At 39.7% G+C, this 18,811-nt stretch overlaps 2 protein-coding genes and 1 pseudogene across 6 annotated transcripts in view; all 3 read left to right on the forward strand.

Moving 5' to 3' along the window:
• Window positions 1-18,811, forward strand: part of NDC1 (NDC1 transmembrane nucleoporin) — a 61,387-nt gene that overhangs the window by 25,583 nt on the left and 16,993 nt on the right. For 3 of the 5 annotated variants that reach the window (XM_055585830.1, XM_055585828.1, XM_055585827.1), the window contains 6 exons: window positions 1,422-1,580; window positions 8,652-8,897; window positions 9,001-9,116; window positions 12,052-12,102; window positions 14,488-14,551; window positions 15,268-15,368. In XM_055585830.1, the coding sequence (XP_055441805.1) occupies window positions 1,422-1,580; window positions 8,652-8,897; window positions 9,001-9,116; window positions 12,052-12,102; window positions 14,488-14,551; window positions 15,268-15,368 (737 nt within the window). Of the gene's footprint in view, window positions 1-1,421; window positions 1,581-8,651; window positions 8,898-9,000; window positions 9,117-12,051; window positions 12,103-14,487; window positions 14,552-14,904; window positions 15,161-15,267; window positions 15,369-16,505; window positions 17,034-18,811 lie in introns of those variants that run through there. The other 2 variants (XM_055585829.1, XM_055585831.1) reach the window with 2 other exon arrangements.
• Window positions 4,554-6,008, forward strand: LOC129655429 (developmental pluripotency-associated protein 4-like). Its single transcript, XM_055585832.1, has one exon. The coding sequence runs from the start codon at window positions 4,721-4,723 to the stop codon at window positions 5,618-5,620; it is 900 nt and encodes a 299-aa protein (XP_055441807.1). The 5' UTR covers window positions 4,554-4,720; the 3' UTR covers window positions 5,621-6,008.
• LOC129655828 (poly(A) polymerase alpha-like) lies at window positions 5,928-7,406 on the forward strand (annotated as a pseudogene).

An 18,811-nucleotide genomic window follows, 5' to 3' on the forward strand; every position in this document is an offset into this window, starting at 1 on the left:
TTGCCCTAATCTTTCCCAGTATGAAAAACAATCTACTGCTGATGCTGTGAAAATTAACTGTAGCAATTCTTTTCTAGTAGGCTTAGGTTTACTTAAGAATTCCCTATACACTAAATGTTTTCACCAGATATTCAAGTTAACTGTAACAGGGTGGCCTGCTCTCTGTCAAAGGACATATTATTAACTGGGCAGAGAAATAGAGATCAGATTTATGGTTACCAGAGGTGAAGGGTGGAGGAGAGAGAATTAGATGAAGGCAATCAAAAAGCACAAACTCTCAGTTATAAGATAAATAAGTACTAGGGATGTATGTGCAATATGATAAATATAATTAACACTGCTATATATTATATATGAAAGATATTGAGTGTAAATCCTAAGAGTTTTCATCACAAGGAAAAGGGTTATTTTCTATTTGTTTAATTTGTATCTGTCAGAGATGATTGATGTTTGCTAAACTTACTGTGATTATCATTTCATGATGTATGGAAGTCAAATCATTAGGCTGTATATACCTTAAACCTGATATAATGCTGTGTGTCAATTATGTCTCAAAACTGAAAGAAAAAAATGTAATTGGACCATGAAATAGTTCCTTTGTGGTCCTAAGTTACAGCAGAATAAAACATCCTGGGGCCTATTGTTGAAATATTGTGTTTGTTTTCAGGTTAAGTGGTATTTCTCTTTTGAGCTGTGAATAGAGGGAAAGATTTAAGGAGGGACCTAAGCGAAGAGAGAATGATTTATTTGGCACCCAGGATGGAGAAACCAGTTTTTAGTGGATTCCTCTGCTGTTCTGAACACACAGTGAAGCGCAGTTGATTTTTACATGACAACTATAGGAGATAAAAGGTTTTAGAAATCAAAAGATAGTGAGAAAGGAATTAAGAGTGTGGATCACAGTAGTTTAAATTAGTAGGATAGCAGATTCATAAACCCTCTAAGTATAAAGTATGATCACTATCAAATAATGTGTCACTTCTGTAGATACAATAGCAAATAGGGGCTCTTTTGCAAATGAAAATGTAAGGAGGCACAGTAGGTCAGCCACAGCAGTTTAAAGGTCACTGGGGGCCATGGGGTGCATCTCATTAGACATGCTCAGTGTCTTAGTCTTTGGTCTGACCAGTATTGCTAGTGAAGTAACCTGGGTCTGTTTCACTCAAATCGTGTTCCTGTGTTTGGCTTTATTTTAGCAGTCAATTTGAGAGTTTTGTTTTGTAGACTTAGGAAAATTATTTCACCCAAATATTTATCGAATTTCTGTTACTAGATGGCTTGAGTATAAATAATGGCTTCATAGTAGAAAAGTGGGCCCCACTACAAAGTGTAACAGGCATTTCTCATTGATATTTCTCCCCATTTTGAGAGGATTCTATAAGATTATCTTCATTTTAAAAGCTGGTATTTGGACCTCTTAGGTGGACATCCCCACAATTGGACAGCTATTTCAAGAGAGTGTTTGAATCTTTTAAATGATATGACTCAGAAACTTGTGCTCTACCAAGAAGCTGCTGCTACGAATGGGAGAGTGATGTCTTCATCGTACCCAGTGGAAGCTAAGAAATTGAATTCTCCAGGTAAATCCTTACACTACTAAGAGAGGGGAAAGCACTTACATTCTATTTCCTAAGAAGGATAACAGTAGTTAATCTAAGGATTAGATTGTATGTAAGTGTGAAGTATATATTTTTAGGCAGAATTGATCCAATATATGGGATATTGTACTGAACCAAGAAGGCCACCTGAGTATCATTGTAGATGGTGGTAGTGTTAAAAGGTTAACACATTTGATCATTAAACAGCAGACTTCAGTTTAGCCTAAAACAGAGTCAAGTGAATCTTTACAAGCAGTAGTGGATGCTGTTCTGATTGCAGTATCCCAGAGGTAAAAAATTGCTGGAGTGCCAGAGAGAAGCAACTGAAGTGACTCAGTGATTTAGGGATAGGGGTGTCACATTCATTGTTTTAAGGTAGCTAAATGTTCGAAAGATGAAAGCTGAGAGGAAGAAGTAGAGGTGGAGGAACCTATGCTATTTCACAAAACACCTTAAGTAGGTGATACTTAGGAATGTAAGACTGAGGAAAAGACTTAATATTCTGATGCCTTGGGAGCCAGGCATTTAAAGAAAATGGGCAGAATTAGCTGGGTGAGGACCATGGTACACTTGGGGGCATAGGCTTCATCTGAAATGGAAAACTATGGGTTAGCTTTGATCCATGGTTCCCATGTGAGAATTTGGGCCCAATATCTGAACTTCTGATACTGGAGGTTTGTAACATTGTACAGGAGGCAGTTATCAAAACCATCCCCAAGAAGAAGAAATGTAAAAATGCAAAATGATTGTCTAAGGAGGCCTTACCAATAACTGAGAAAAGAGAAGCAAAAGGCAAAGGAGAAAAGGAAAGAAATACCCTTCTGAATGCAGAGTTCCACAGAATAGCAAAGAGAGGTAAGAAAACTTTCCTAAGTCAACAGTGCAAAGAAATACAGGAAAACAGTAGAATGGGAAAGACTAGAGATCTCTTCAGGAAAATTGCAGATATCAAGGGAACATTTCATGCAAGGATGGGCATGATAAAAGACAGAAGTGGTATGGACCTAACAGAAGCAGAGGATATTAAGACAAGGTGGCAAGAATATATAGAACTATAAAAAAAAATCTTAACAGCCCAGATAACTGTGATGGTGTAATTACTCATCTAGAGCCAGACAAAGTCAAGTGGGCCATAGGAAACATCACTATGAACAAAGCTAGTGGAGGTGATGGGATTCCAGCTGAGCTATTTCAAATCATGAAAGATGATGCTGTGAAAGTGCTGCACTCAATATGCCCGCACATTTGGAAAACTCAGCAGTGGCCACAGGACTGGAAAAGGTCAGTTTTCATTCCAATCCCAAAGGAAGAATGCCAGAGAATGTTCAAACTACCGCACAATTGTACTCATTTCACATGCTAGCAAGGTAATACTCAAAATCCTTCAAGCTAGGCTTCAACAGTATGTGAATCAAGAACTTCCAGATACACAAGTTGGGTTTAGAAAAGGCAGAGAAACCAGAGATCAAATTGCCAAAATCTGCTGGATCACAGAAAAAGCATGAGAATTCCAGAAAAACATCTACTTCTGCTTCATTGACTATTCTAAAGCCTTTGACTGTGGATCACAACAAACTGTGGAAAATTCTTAAAGAGATGGGGATACCGGACCACCTTACCTGTCTCCTGAGAAATCTGGATGTGGGTCAAGAAGCAGCAGTTAGAACCAGGAACAACAGACTGGTTCCAAATTGGGAAAGGAGTACGTCAAAGCTGTATATTGTCACCCTGCTTATTTAACTTCTATGCAGAGTACATAATGTGAAATGCCAGTCTGGATAAAGCATAAGCTGGAATCAAGATTGCCAGGAGAAATATCAATAACCTCAGATATGCTGATGACACCACACGTATGGCAGAAAGTGAAGAGGAATTAAAGAGCCACTTGATGAAGGTGAAAGAGGAGAGTGAAAAAGCTGGCTTAAAACTCAACATTCAAAAAACTAAGATCATGGCATCCGGTCCCATCACTTCATGGCAAATAGATGGGGAAACAATGGTAACAGTGATGAACTTTATTTTCTTGGGCTCCAGAATCACTGCAGATGGTGACTGCAGCCATAAAATTAAAAGACACTTGCTCCTTGGAAGAAAAGCTATGACAAACATAGCATATTAAAAAGCAGAGACATTACTTTGCTGACAAAGGTCCTTATAGTCAAAGCTATTTTCCAGTAGTCATGTATAGATGTGAGAGTTGAACCATAAAGAAGGCTGAGCGCTGAAGAATTGATGCTTTCGAACTGTGGTGTTGGAGAAGAGTCTTTAGAGTCCTTTAGACAGCATGGAGATCAAACCAGTCAATCCTAAAGGAAATCAGTCCTGAATATTCATTGGAAGGACTGATGCTGAAGCTCCAATACTTTGGCTAGCTGATTTGAAGAGCCGACTCATTAGAAAAGACCCTGATGCTGGGAAAAATTGAAGACAGGAGGAGAAGGGGACAACAGAGGATGAGATCGTTGGATGGCATCACCGACTCGATGGTCACATGTTTGAGCAAACTCCGGGAGATGGTGATGGACTGGTGTACTGCAGTCCATGGGGTCGCAAAGAGTTAGATAGGACTGAGTGACTGAACAACAACAACAATCTGAACTTCTGGTCTTTTTCTTTTTTTCTTTTAAACAGACAGCTGAAGAAGTTTTGAGGGAAATCTACCACTTTTTAAACATTAACAACTAATCTTGATATGTAAAAAAATTACAATATGGGCCAAAGGAAACATATCTCTGATTTTGATTTCATTATTCTGCTGGCTTCATAGAGCACAAACAAAGAGATTGCAGAAGAAAAGTGATTTAGATAAGTTCATGAATGTCAGGTTTTAAAAGATTCTACTGTGTTTCAGATGTCAACATTCAGATTAGCATTTATTTATTCAACAAGTATTTATTGAATGACTGCCACGTACCAAGCACTACCAGAGAATCAAAGATGCAGAAACATTCTTGGGCCTGACCTTTTAGTGGGAGGCACACAAACGATGACAAGACAGTGTAACTATTAAAAAGAAGTCTGAATGAGCAGGATGATGCTTGATAATGGAAGGAGGAGTTTAAAGTTGGTCCTGTAGAGAAGTAAGGAGAGTCTTCATTTTATCAACCTTGACCTTTCTGAGCATGGAGGGCAGAAACAAGGAGAACGACTCCACAGAGAAATCTGAAGAACGTATGAGTTGCAGACCTACATCAGTAGAAGCTGAAAAGGGACAGGAAACTTCTGGTGAAGCAGAGATAGCAAAAAATTCAGCACAGGGGACCAAAAGAAAAAGAGATACAAAAAATAGCACAGCCTGCGGTCCAGGAGACATGTCACAACGTTGTGACGGTGTGAAACCTCCGAAGGCACCGACGCGGATCCCCATCCCCCCTCTACCTGCTGTCCTGCCGCCAGTCAACCTGGTCCATAGGGACGTCATTCGTGCTTGGTGCCAGCAGTTAAAACTGAGCACCAAAGGCCCGAAACTAGATGGATATAAACGACTCTGTGAATATACTTACCCTCATCAAAAAAAAATTCCTGCCACCGCACAGGAGGCCAGGATCCTGTCACTATCGAAAAGGATAAAGATAGAAAAGGGGGAACTACCACTGGAATGCTCTGTTGAGAGAATGTCTTCTGAAGGGGCTGCTCCTCCTGCACCAGGGCCACCTGCCCTTGAGGGAGCTCCTCTGCCTCCTGAGGCAGTTGTATCAACTTCTGCCCCCAACTCAGAAGCTGTGTTTGCCGCCTGGAGCAGAATGACAGCCAGGGCCGTGAAGATGGAGTCAGTACGATCACAAGAGACTTGTGAGGTCCAGTGGTGCGTGGTCCACAGGAGAAGTCTCCCAGCTAACACAGAAGGCTGGGTTCGTTTACAGTTTCATGCTGGGCAGGCCTGGGTGCCTGGAAAACGAAGGAGGGTGTCTGCATTCTTCCTGATACCGTCTGGTGACTTTCCACCCCCACACCTGGAGGACAATATGCTGTGCCCTGAGTGTGTACACAGGAATAATTTATTAACAAAAAGCCTGCAGTGAGATCATAATACCAGTAAAAGGGTACAGCTATGATTATAATTAATGATAGAGAAGTGACTACAATCAACTCCATGGTGACTTTAGACAGCAGAACTCTGGGCCGCTCCACTCTTTCCATGCTTCCTGCTTCCAGGGTGCACAGCGTGCTTACAAGGTTGCACGAAAAAGAAAGCCTGTGAACTGATGGGAAACAGAAGCAGAAGTGACTATCTTTCCAAAGATGCCCAGCCCTAAGGGAGCAGAGGATAAAGGAAATGGGGACATTTTAAAAATACTAAGTCACTGAATGGAATTAATTTGCTTGAAAATGCCTCAGGTAAATCTCTACATTGAACAAAATGGGTCTTATAGGCAACAGTTGAAATTTGGTCATATACACCTTAAGCAGATATTCAACCTTATTGTCACCAGGCGTGGTACAAGCAAAAATGTGTTTCCTGACATGATACAATGTATCACTGACAATATTCTTGCCCCAAAGAATCTGTTCACAGGGAAGCAATCAGTCCTGATTATGCCTCTTGTTTCAGCATAATTAGGTGAACTTACCATTTGGGTGTCAGTTACTTAGATACATCCATCCATATGTAAATATTCACAACCTATGCACTTAAGTTGTCTATATTTTATGTATATGTGAGTTATTTATAATTTTTTAAGTGTTCCAGATTGAATGATACATTATAGTGCCTCTAGTAAAAAGGCAACTAGAAAATTTTAAACTTAAAACTTTTATTTTAAAATAAAATACTCTATGCCAGAGCAGGAGTGAGGTTGGACCAGGGCTGAGGCAGCCAAGGCCCCTCCTTCCCACATCAGTGGATCCTGCCCAGAGTATGCCTGGCTGCCGTTGCAGGCAAGTGGGGTGGAGTGTGACTGGGCGGTGCCGGCGCTGAGACAAAGCTGTTTCCAGTTACAAAGCAGGGATCGCAGCAAACACACCCGCCACAGAAGCACTATGGCATTGCTTCTCCCTCTGCTTAGCAGTCCCCAAGGAGACTAACTGCCTTCTTACACAGAAACTAGTGGAGACTCTGAAGCCCTTTGGGATTTTTGAAGAGAAAGAGGAACTTCAGTGCAGGATTTTAATTTTGGGAAAATTAACCAGGTAAAAGACTGGATACGAGAAATCGGTGAAAGCAATAATCTTCCACAATCTCTAATTGAACATGCTGATGGGAAAATGTTTACCTCTGGATCTTGCAGATTAGGTGTACATACAAAAAACTGCCAATATTGATGCATTGTGTGTTGCACCAAGACATGTTGATTGAAGTGACTTTTTCACCTCATTCTATGATAAGTTGAAATTACAGGGAGAAGTAAAAGATTTAAGAGCTGTTGAAGAGGCATTTGTACCAAGTTATCAAACTGTTTGATGGAATAGAGATTGATATTTTGTTTGCAAGATTAGCACTGCAGACTATTCCAGGAAACTTGGACTTAAAACATGACAGTCTGCTTAAAAATTTAGATATATATAAGAAGTCTTAATGATTGCAGGGTTTTGATTTTGTTGCAAATCAATGAAATGGTTTTACGAGATGTTTTACATCTAGTATCAAACATTGACAACTTCAGGTTAACCCTGAGGGCTATCAAACTGTGGGCCAAATGCCACAACATCTACTCCAATATATTAGGTTTCTTCAGTGCTATCTCCTGGGATATGCTCGTAGCAGGAACTTGCCAGCTTTGTCCAAATGCGATAGCATCAACTCTTGTACATAAATTTTTCTTGGTATTTTCTAAATGATATGTGTTTAGATTATATTAAAATAAAGTTGATTATAGACACTGAAAAAAAAAAAATAAAGTTGGTCCTGTAAAGATGTGGAGCCATTAGAGAATTTGAATAGTTATAGTTTTATTAAATTAGGATTTTAGAAAGATCATTGTAGTTCTGAGTTGGGGGGATCCTGGGTCTGAGCAAATATGGATTAGTCATTTCTTTACATTGTTGTCATATCCCATCAGTCAGAATTTGCCTTTAGTTTGAGGAATAATTACAAAACTTGAAAGCGTAATTACAAAACTTGAAAGCACTGATCTTGGGACTTCCTTGGTGGTCCAGTGACTAGGACTGTGCTCCCAATTTAGGGGGCTCAGGTTCAATCCCTGGTTGGGGAAGTAGATCCCACATGCTGCAATGAAGGTCAAAGATCCTGAGTGTGGGAACAAAGACTTGGCGAAGTCAAATGAATAAATAGAATTAAAAATATTAAAAAACAAAAAACCCCACCAGTTTTAATTTTTAAATTGATTCTTTAGCTATTTCTTATTGTCGTTTACCCTTAAAAAGTCATGTAGTAAAAATTTGGTTCTTATAAATGTTTAGTGTCTTATGCCAGTTTTATTAAAAAGGTAGAATACTAGTATAATTTATTGTCTTTGTGCTTTGTGCTGGAGTGGCAGAAAGATATTATTTTTGTACAAGAGACTGTATAATTGGTAGAGTTATAAGATAATTTTTGAAGAAGCTGTTTACAGAACAGATGTGTAGAAATCCTGGACAAGTTAATCACTGGTGTGACTTTTGTTAACTTTAAAGAACTCTGGGGAAAATGGGATAAGGTTAGCGCTCTGTACATTTTCACACTATAGATTTGATTAGCCAAGTAATGGTTACAGTCCAAGTAATGGTTACAGTAAGAATATACAGTAACCCAGGGCGTATACTAATGCAATAAAATTGTTGCCATTTAAAAATAAAATATACAATATAAGTTCATTCAGTGCAGCTTAGAGTTGGAGAAATTGACCTGGAAGATGAAGATACCTGTTTAGGGTAAAAAACCGAGAGAGGCTGAACCAGTCTGACAGAAAAAGATGTATAAAGCTCCTTAAGTGGTCACCAAGTTGCAGTAGTAAAATCTAGGTGTTGAAATTGTAAACCTAGGTGGAAGCAATCTACTGAGCCTTGGTTAAATGAGTTAAGCAAAGAATTGAGGTGTGTAGAATTTGAGAACCTCCACTCTAGCCTACTTCGATCAGATTGCCTCTTCTCAGCACTGGATCTGTTCTTTTACAGAAGAAACTGCGTTTCAGACCCCCAAATCTAGCCAGATGCCTCGGCCTTCAATGCCATCATTAATTAAGACATCACTGTTCTCCTCAAAATTATCTACTCCTGATGTTGCAAGTCCCCTGGGCACCCCATTTGGCTCTAGTGTAGTGAACCGGATGGCTGGAATTTTTGATGTAAACACAAGCTATGGGTCACCTCAGAGTCCTCAGCTCACAAGAAGAGGGCCAAGATTATGGACTTCAGCTTCTGGTGAGGACCATTTATTTTCTAAAATTTGAAATGTCATAGTTGCAGAGAATCATATAGCCTAAGTTTTTGCCTTCTTGGTGTGTGTTTTTTTTTTTTTTTGTAGATCAGCAAATGACTGAATTTTCTAATCCTTCTCCATCTACCTCTGTTAGTGCTGAGGGTAAGACAGTGAGACAGCCCAACGTGATTTATTCATGGATTCAGAATAAACGTGAACAGGTAGGATGACATGGGTATAGGGTTTGTATTTACATATAGCTGCGATTCATGGGGTCGCAAAGAGTCGGACACGACTGAGCGACTGATCTGATCTGATCTGATAGCATTGAGAACATCAAGGATCTCATATAAGTAAGCCATCAGGAATAAATAAAACTTTGGGGATGCTTCATATATCAAATTGACCCATATGAAATTACTAGTATTTGGTTTTGAGTTATACAAATTACAAGTTCATACGGCTTAACCTAATGCAGTCAGTGCCTTTTATCTATGAATTCTTTCATTTAAGAGATATTTATTGATTTCTTCATATATACTGGGTGTGTTTTTAGATACTGGGAAAACAGCAAACAAAAGTCCCTGACTGTATGTTTACGTTGTTGGGAGAAATATCAATAACCTCAGATATGCAGATGACACCACCCTTATGGCAGAAAGTGAAGAGGAACTAAAAAGCCTCTTGATGAAAGTGAAGGAGGAGAGTGAAAAAGTTGGCTTAAAGCTCAGCATTCAGAAAACTAAGATCATGGCATCTGGTCCCATTGCTTCATGGCAAATAGATGGGGAAACAGTGGAAACAGTGTCAGACTTTAATTTTTTGGGCTCCAAAATCACTGCAGATGGTGATTGCAGCCATGAAATTAAAAGAGGCTTACTCCTTGGAAGGAAAGTTATGACCAACCTAGATGGCATATTCAAAAGCAGAGATATTACTTTGCCAACAAAGGTCCGCCTAGTCAAGGCTATGGTTTTTCCAGTGGTCATGTATGGATGTGAGAGTTGGACTGTGAAGAAAGCTGAGCGCCGAAGAATTGATGCTTTTGAACTGTGGTGTTGGAGAAGACTCTTGAGAGTCCCTTGGAATGCAAGGAGATCCAACCAGTCTATCCTAAAGGAGATCAGTCCTGGGTGTTCATTGGAAGGACTGATGCTGAAGCTGAAACTCCAGTACTTTGGTCACCTCATGCAAAGAGTTGACTCATTGGAAAAGACTCTGATGCTGGGAGGGATTGGGCGCAGGAGGAGAAGGGGACGACAGAGGATGAGATGGCCAGATGGCATCACCAACTCAATGGACATGGGTTTGGGTAGACTCCAGGAGTTGGTGATGGACAGGGAGGCCTGGCATGCTGCGATTCATGGGGTCGCAAAGAGTCAGACACGACTGAGTGAATGAACTGAACTGAGGGCAGATAGCTGAGCGAGCACGTGTATTATAGTTCTGGGTGGTGAGATGAGGTAGCAGGCACCTGGAACAGCTTGTCAGGCTCATTAGCTGTTGTAAAGACTGAAATTTTCTCTGAATGAGATGGATGACTACTGCATGGTTTTACCCGCAAGAATGACATGATGTAACCTTACATTTTGAAAGTACTGCTGTGTTGAGACTAGATCCTCAGGGGGCAGGAGTGGAAGCAGAGAGACAGTAGTAAAGCTGTTCAAGTAATCTGGTGACCTGATGACGGTATCTGGATAATGATATCTGTGACCTGAGTGATGGTGGTGGAGACTGTAAAATGTGATCAAAGTCGGGGTGTATTTTGAAGATAGGTATGATAGGATTTGCTTATGGTTTAGTTGTGGTGTGAAAGAATCAGTGTTGATTGTGAAGCTTTTGGCCCAAGGATCTGAAACAATGTAGTTGCAGTTTATTGAGTTGCAACTTTCTGATGATTCTGGAAAAGAGATTTGATAGAGACGAGGTAGGGAAATCATGAGTCTGATTTTAGACATAGCAATTTTGAGATACTAGACAATCCAGTGATAATACTGAATAAGATATTAGACATGTATCTGGAATCTAGGGGAAAGTCCAGGTTAGAATTGCAATTTTGGAAGTCATCAGAGCATGAAAGCCATGAGACTCCATGAAAATTATTGGAGAGTGTAGATATAGAAGAAAAGAGATGCAAGAACTGGAACCGTTTGATGACAATGTCTGGCAGATGAGGAATAGCAAAGGAGACCGAGCATCATTAAGGTGAGAAAGAACCAAGAAAAGGGCGTTTCAGACAGAAGTGTCAGATGCTGCTGAAAAGAAAAGATGCTGCTATGTCTGAAAAAAAGCATGAGGTTCAAACTAAAAACGAACTGGTGTGCTAGGAATATGGAGGTCATTGAGTCCTTGACAAGAGCTATTGGGTGGAGTAGTAGCAACAAATACCTGACTGGCATGGGTCCCAGAGAGGCCGGGAGAGGAATTGGAAGACACAGAGAAGCTACATCTTTCAAGGAGATTGACTGTAAGGGGACCAGAGAAATGGGCTAATAGCTGGGGGAAGTTGAGAGGTCAGGGAAGGGTTTTATTTCTTCAGATGGGAGAAGTAACAACATGTTTGTTGATAGAATGCTCAGTTAATAGAGAGGGCAGAACTGAAGGCATTTTACAGAACGTCAGCATCACCTGTGGCTCCATGTGTGTAAGTACTGCTGTGTCATGAATTCACTTTCAGCTCAGTTGGCTTATGTAGCTTTTAACTTAATACTGAGAAAATTATTTTCCTTGTAAGTATCAACTAGTAGAAAACTACTTCTGTCTTAAGATCTATTTCTTTTTTTTTTTTGGTAGATGAAACATGCTCTTTTTTTTGGCATTAATATTAAGAGGTTAAAGGGTAGGACAGTTATAGAGAATTGAGAAAGAATATGGTTTTAGGAAATGTCACCAGAACTATTTTTTGATTATGACAGGGCTCTCATTTGAAGGCTAGACATGTGTACATGGGAGTGCAGTTTAGATTAGATGACCTGTCTTGGTTATCCAATTTATAGTACAAAGGTATTTACTTACGTGGTTTACCTTACCTTTCTTTGTAAAGCGTGATGTGTTTCATTTAAGTTAGTGTCTGGAAGAACCTGGAAATGTGTAATATTATATTTGAGTAGCATTGAACTGTTCATGTGATAATTCTTCCCTTTTTTTCCATCTCAGGTTAAGAATTTCTTATCAAAACGAGTGCTGATAATGTATTTTTTCAGTAAGGTAAGAATATGTAGTTATAACATTGGGAGTGGGGGGAGAGAAAACAAAATAAGAAATGAAGTAGCAAATAGGATTAGACTTTGCAATATTTAGTTTGATCCTAGCAAGCCAAACAGCTTGGCATCATGCTTCACTAAACCTCCCTTTAAACAGTACCTGACCTAGACAGGCATCTCCATCAGTGATTTCCCGAGGCTGGGCTCTAGTGGCCTTCTGGGTCTCTTGGCTGCAGGCAGCTTTGTGCCAAGATGTGGCCCCTTCCTGCAAAGTGAGCAAATCTGTGGCTATCCTTCATGGCTCATTGTCCTGCTGACATCATTGTGGCCAGTTTGGTGTTCAGAAGAGAGATAACTGGGTTAGACTGCAGGTGTTAAACTGGTGTTGGATTAAAGTTATAATTTAGGCCACAAACTAAATGACTTTCCAGCTTGTCTGTCAGCTGCCCCAGCTGCTGTAGGAGAGTAAATCTCAGAGGTAAAAGCTAAGGATTCATTCCTGTTTTCACTGCTACAGCTGTTGTGTGTCAGTTAATCCTTTGATGAGGAAAACCTTTGCCCATGTGTAGGGGAAAGAATTTTTGTTTTAATTATTTTAATCTAGCTTCTCTGTTTTTGCAGATACTGCATTATTAATTAATAGTGCACTCGTATTAATGCCTTGAAGTGAAAGTCTGTATTGGCAAACATTCCTCATTTTATTCTTTGAGGATCCTACTCTGGTGGGGAGAGAGATCTGAGTAACTCTGGTAGAATATAGATACATACACAAAGAATCCTTTCAAGTTCTTGAAACTTTTTTCACTGTGGTAGCAGGGAATATCCATGCAACTAGCAAGAATGTTTGCCAGAAATAATCTGTAGGCTCTCCATTAGAGCCCTGGGAAAACCATCAGACCCCTGAGAAAGGTGTCTCATCTTCTGCCAAGAGAAAGAGGAGTTGTCTGAAGTTTTAATTCAGAGCGTTGTTTCAGAAGGATGGGAAGAAAACTTAGCTTTTGTCTTTTGTGTGCCATGCTCCTTTCACTTGCTAAGTTGTGTCTGACTCTTTGCCACCCTCATGGATTGCAGCATGCCAGGCTTCCGTGTCCTTCACTTTCTTCCGGAGTTTGCTCAAATTCATCCATTGAGTTGGTGATGCCATCCAACCATCTCATCCTCTGTCACACACTTCTCCTCCTGCCCTCAATCTTTCCCAGCATCAGGGTCTTTACCAGTGAGTTGACTCTTCGCATCAGGTGGCCAAAGTATTAGAGCTTCAACATCAGTCCTTCCAGTGAATATTCAGGGTTGATTTCCTTTAGGACTGACTGGTTTGATCTCCTTGCTATCTAAGGGACTCTCAAGAGTCTTCTCTAGTACCACAATTTCAAAAGCATCAATTCTTTGATGCTCAGCCTTCTTTATGGTCTAGCTCTGACATCTGTACACGACTACTGGGAAAACTGTCCCCTCATTTAATTCTGACAGCATTCCTGTGAGGTGTCTTTTTGGCCTCATTTTACAGAGAAGGAAGCTTGAGGCTTAGAGGGGTCAGGTAGCTAGCCTGAGGGCACATAGCAAGTAAGTGGCAGAGCAGAAGCTGAATGAGATCTCCTTTTTCCTTGGAAGTGAATGCTACCTTAGATTCTGATTTTGCAGGTGGATCTGTGTGATAAGGAGTTGTAGACACTGCTGCTTAACGTAGGGAAATGTAACTTGCTATTGTTGTGAATGGGCTTCATTGGCTGTATTATGATAGCCACTTACACAGGCCAGTTGTTCCACATCACAATACCTTGCTGTATTAAAGACTGTTGGGTGGTTTTTCTTTGTAGTGGGGTTGAAGGTATACACTTTAGGAGAGGTAGTATGTACTTACTTAGGCAGTACTTTTTTTTTTTTTTAAAGCATTCGTAACCATTCTCTTTGGGCTTCCTTGGGGGCTCAGTGGTACAGAATCTGCCTGCAATGCAGAAGAGGTGGGTTCAATCCCTTGGAGAAGGAAATGGCAACCCACTCCAATATTCTTGCCTAGAAAATCCCATGGACAGAGGAGCCTGGTGGGCTACACTCCCTGGAGTCGCAAAGAGATGGACACGACTGAATAACTGAGCATGCATGCAACCATTCTCTTGAATGATCTCTATGTTAATCCTCTGAGGTGGGTTGAGGGAACATAACTTATTTTAAATGAGAAACTGAGGTACATAGAGATTTAGATACTTGGCCGGGGTCACACAGTAAGTTGTAGCAGAGTGTTTTATTGCAGTTAAATCATAATGTGTAAGAATTTCAGGTCTTAGCTCTTAAGAGCAGCTGTGAATTTTTTATTATTTTAGTCTACATCATTGATTAGATGAAATGATAATTTCTGGGCAACTGACTTAAATGTTTTGTCGTCTTTCAGCACCCAGAGGCCTCCATTCAGGCTGTGTTTTCAGATGCCCAAATGCATATTTGGGCATTAGAAGGTAAGTAGTCTCAGTGAGCTGTAGCAATGATTTATTTATTCATTAAATATTGAGGTATTTAATGAAAGATCAGTTCTGGACTTTGATCTCAATCTTTGAATTTTCAGATACATTTTATGTGTTTGTTTTATATAGATAAATTTTTCTTATTTAGGTTTATTTCAGTTTAGAGCTTTTCCTTGTATGTAACTGGAGAAACTGAGCCTGGGGTTCTTGCGTCTTTCTTTACTTCAAAAAAATTGCAATTAATAGATTGTTTTTTAACCATCGCCTTATGTTGGTGTAACTTGCTTAATATATTTAAACATATTTAGCTTAGGTTTAGTTGTTAACTATTTCTTTTCATCTTACAGATACTACCTTCTCAATGTTTACATGATACTTCCTCAGAGAGGCCTTTCCTGACCACCCTATGAAAAGTATCCTTACTTTGTCCCCTTATCAGGCTTTGTTTTCTTAGCCTTTATCACTGCCAAACACAGTATTATTTAAAAGAACTTTTTTCTTTTAGAACATAAGTCAGATTCATCTTATTTAAGACTATTGCAGTTGAGTACCTTTTCCATCCCTTTTGCCTCTTTTTCTATTCTATTACTCCCTTTTTTATTTAGACTTCTATACATTCAGAATATTAATTCATCCTCAAATAGATGTATTGCAAGTGGATTTGCCTAATTTTGATTCACTTTTAACTTGTTTCTTCTTTTCCCCTTGAGGTTTGTCTCACTTAGTAGCAGCATCATTTACAGAAGATAGATTTGGCGTAGTCCAGACCACACTACCAGCTATTCTTAATACTTTGTTGACGCTGCAAGAGGTAGGCAATATATGGGTTGGGCGGAAGTAGAGGTCCTGTCTTCTCCCCTGCCTAGCTTTTTCTGTTTGTTTCTTACATTTCACATTGAGTAACGAAAAACATGTTGGAAGTCAAAACAGTGGTACTGTTCTTACCGTCAGGTACTTACAGTCTAAGATAGACTAGGAAGACAGACTTTTAATTCATTTGTAAGTGTTAATTTTATTGTAACAGAGAAGGTATATTAAACCTGTAGGACATACCTCTGGTATTAATCAGATTATTTAGGATGTTGGAATTCTGTTCATTACTATAGGTTTGCATCCTTACATAATTTGTAGCTCCTGAAAGTGACCTGTAGTTAAGTTACTTGTGTAAATAAGAAGTTACTTATCGACTAGAGGCTTAAGAAGATAGAGCTGGGACCAGTGGATTCCTGCTACGAGGCTGGGTGCATCGTTTTAAACTAACAGGTCTGTTTAGTCCTAGGCTTAAAGGAAGAAAAATAAAACATATGCTTCTTGTTTTTCATTAGGCTGCCTTTCCTGACTTCCTGTTGGGTGATATGTTTTCACTGCCTTGTATTATTAGTTCTGTGTCAGATGAGGTGTATAAACACTAAGGGCTGGGGGCATTTAAAGGTAGGGGCTTGGGTGTACAGGTTTTCTGGAGGAAGTATTTCTGAACTGGGTTTGAGGGATAACAACTGGTGCATCTTTGGGTCTTGGGAAGCAATTTAAGATATGAGAGAAAACAAGCTTTGCTCTTCCTTTCTTCAAATCTCAATTCATTTTACCTCTTAGAATGTCTTACCCTTCAGAACCAGTGATTTTTTTCCTTCACTTTGTCCTCTTTGTGCCTACTTTCTCATGTATGTTATTTGAGACATGTATATACCCGTGGATAGCTTTATTATTTGGGTTCACTTCCCAACTACCTTACTGTAAAGAAAGAATTTTCTACTATTTCCACAACTTCTACTGTTTGGCTTATCTAACTACACATTAGGGTAACCATGATTATGGGTGTATCTTTGGTATTCATAGCATAGCTTTTTTTTTTTTTAATCACTCTGGTTGTGTAGTTTAAAATAAAACAACAGTACAATGTTCCCTAGTCTACAGAGTGATTTCATATCATTATTTTTTTGAACTTCAGGTCTACCTTGTGAAGTAAAGTGGAGATGTTTCGGCCCTGTCTTACACATGAAAGGGGCTTGGTAGTGCAGCGGCTTACCTCAGATCTCACACACATCTTAGTGGCGGAGCTGGGATGTGATGTGATCTCACTGCAGGCATTAGCAGTGGAATAGACCTCAGGGAAAGCTGCAGATCCAGTCTCTGAACTTGTCTACTGTCTTCTGCTGGGCTTTTCTTTTTACATAGGGTTCTCTTCATAGAGAATGGCTCTACTTTTAGAACTGTAACTTTCAAACTTTTTAGACTATGATATGTAGTACATTAGACTCAGAATATAGAGGTGGGATGTGTGTGTGTGTAACAAATAAAAGATTCTTACAACAATGCTTACCTTTTATTTTGTGCTTCATTCTAATGTTTTCCACTCTATTTCATTTTTTAAAAAATGCTGGTTGAAACAGTTGATTTCACAAAGATCACAGTGCCCTAGAGGTATTCTGCACCAAAATTACTTTCTTCTCACCTCTTCACTATCAAAACTCGTAATTCTTCATAGTTGATTATGGCTAGGCATGATAAGGAAAGCAAATTTGTTTATTTGGTTGTAGTCATTCTTACTTTTGATTAGGAAGGTATGGAGCTGAACTGAAAATACTTTTGAGGGGCAGAGGAGAAAGAGGCAAAGGTATATTTTTGAGAGTTTGGGAAGCGGTAAATGGAACAAAAACCCCTCTTTGTGCGAGGCTTGTGGCATCTCTTCTCCCCAAGACAACATCACAGTCACTCTTTCGGTCATGCTCTACAGTCATCAGATTTTGCAAACCACCTTACAGTCTTTCTACCCCATATCCCAAGGTTGAGTGTCGTGAGGGAGTCAGTGTCCACATGGATATTTATCCCACACTTTGACTTTCTCACTTTACTTTTTTAGAACTTTTTACTTTGTTTGGGGAATAGCCGATTAACAATGCTGTGCTAGTTTCAGGTGAACAGCACAGGGACTCAGCCAGACATGTACATGTATCCATTCTCCCCGACTCTCCTCCCATCCAGGCTGCCACACAACACTGAGCAGAGTCCCATGTGCTATACAGTGGGTCCTTGTTGGTTATCCATTTTAACTATAGCAGTGTGTACATGTCCACCCCAAACTCCCTAATTTTCCCTTCCCCTTCCCCTTCTCTTTGGGCAACCATAAGCTCATTTTCAAAGTCTCTTGAGTCTCTCTTGTAAGTAAGTTCATTTGTATCATTTCATTTTAGATTCCACATATAAGGGATGTCATATGGTATTTCTTCTCTTTCTGACTTACTTCACTCAATAAGTAAGTCTCTAGGTCCATCCATATTGCTGCAAATGGCATTGTTTCATTCTTTTTAATGGCTCAGTGATGTGTACACCATCTTTATCCATTCCTCTGTCGATGAACATTGAGGCTGCTTCCATGTCTTGACTGTTGTAAAGAGTGCTGTGGTGAACACCGGGTGCATGTATCTTTTCGGATTGTGTTGTTCTCCGGATATGTGTCCAGGAGTGGGATTGCAGGGTCATATGGTAGCTCTAGTTTTAGTTTTTTAAGGAATCTCCATACGGTTCTCCAGAGTGGCTATACCAATTTATGTTCTCACCTACAGTTAGGAGCGTTCCCGTTTTTCCACACCCTTTCCAGCATTTAATGTTTGTGGATTTTTGATGATAGTCACTGTGACTGGTGTGAGGTGGTATCTCACTGTAGTTTTGATTTGCGTTTCTCTAGTAATTAGCTGGATTGAACATCTTTTCATGTACCTCTTGCCCATCTGTATGTCTTCTTTGAAGAAATGTCTATTTAGGTCTTCTGCCCATGTTTTGAGTGGGTTGTTTGTTTTGATGCTGTTAAGCATCATGAGCTGTTTGTAAATTTTGGAGACTAATCCCTTATTGGTCTCATCATTTGGAAATGTTTTCTCCCAATCTGTGGATTGTCTTTCATTTTGTTTATTGTTTCTTTTGCTGTGCAAAAGCTTTTTAGTTTAAGTACGTCCCATTTATTTATTTTTGTTTATATTTCCATTATTCTGGGAGACAGACTGAAAAAATATTGCTGCGATTTATGTCAGAGTGTTCTGTCGCCCGTCTTTCACACACTCATCAGTCTCAGCCTTTGACTGTCAGCCAGGCTTCATCGGCCTGTGTATTCTCCACTTGCAAAGCTTAAAAGTCTAGGATTCTAGCCTCTAAGCCAGAGTCCTTGAATGTTTTTGTGCCAGAGATCCCTTTAGCAGTCTGATGAGGCCCATGGACTTTTTCCCAGAATAATGGGAAAAATAAATACATTAAATATGA

The sequence above is a fragment of the Bubalus kerabau genome, chromosome 6 (assembly GCF_029407905.1).
Source record: "Bubalus kerabau isolate K-KA32 ecotype Philippines breed swamp buffalo chromosome 6, PCC_UOA_SB_1v2, whole genome shotgun sequence".
Taxonomy (NCBI): domain Eukaryota; kingdom Metazoa; phylum Chordata; class Mammalia; order Artiodactyla; family Bovidae; genus Bubalus; species Bubalus kerabau.

Excerpts from the sequence above, each read along its gene's own strand:
- LOC129655429 (XM_055585832.1), top strand. The coding sequence starts at position 4,721 with ATGGAGGGCAGAAACAAGGAGAACGACTCCACAGAGAAATCTGAAGAA.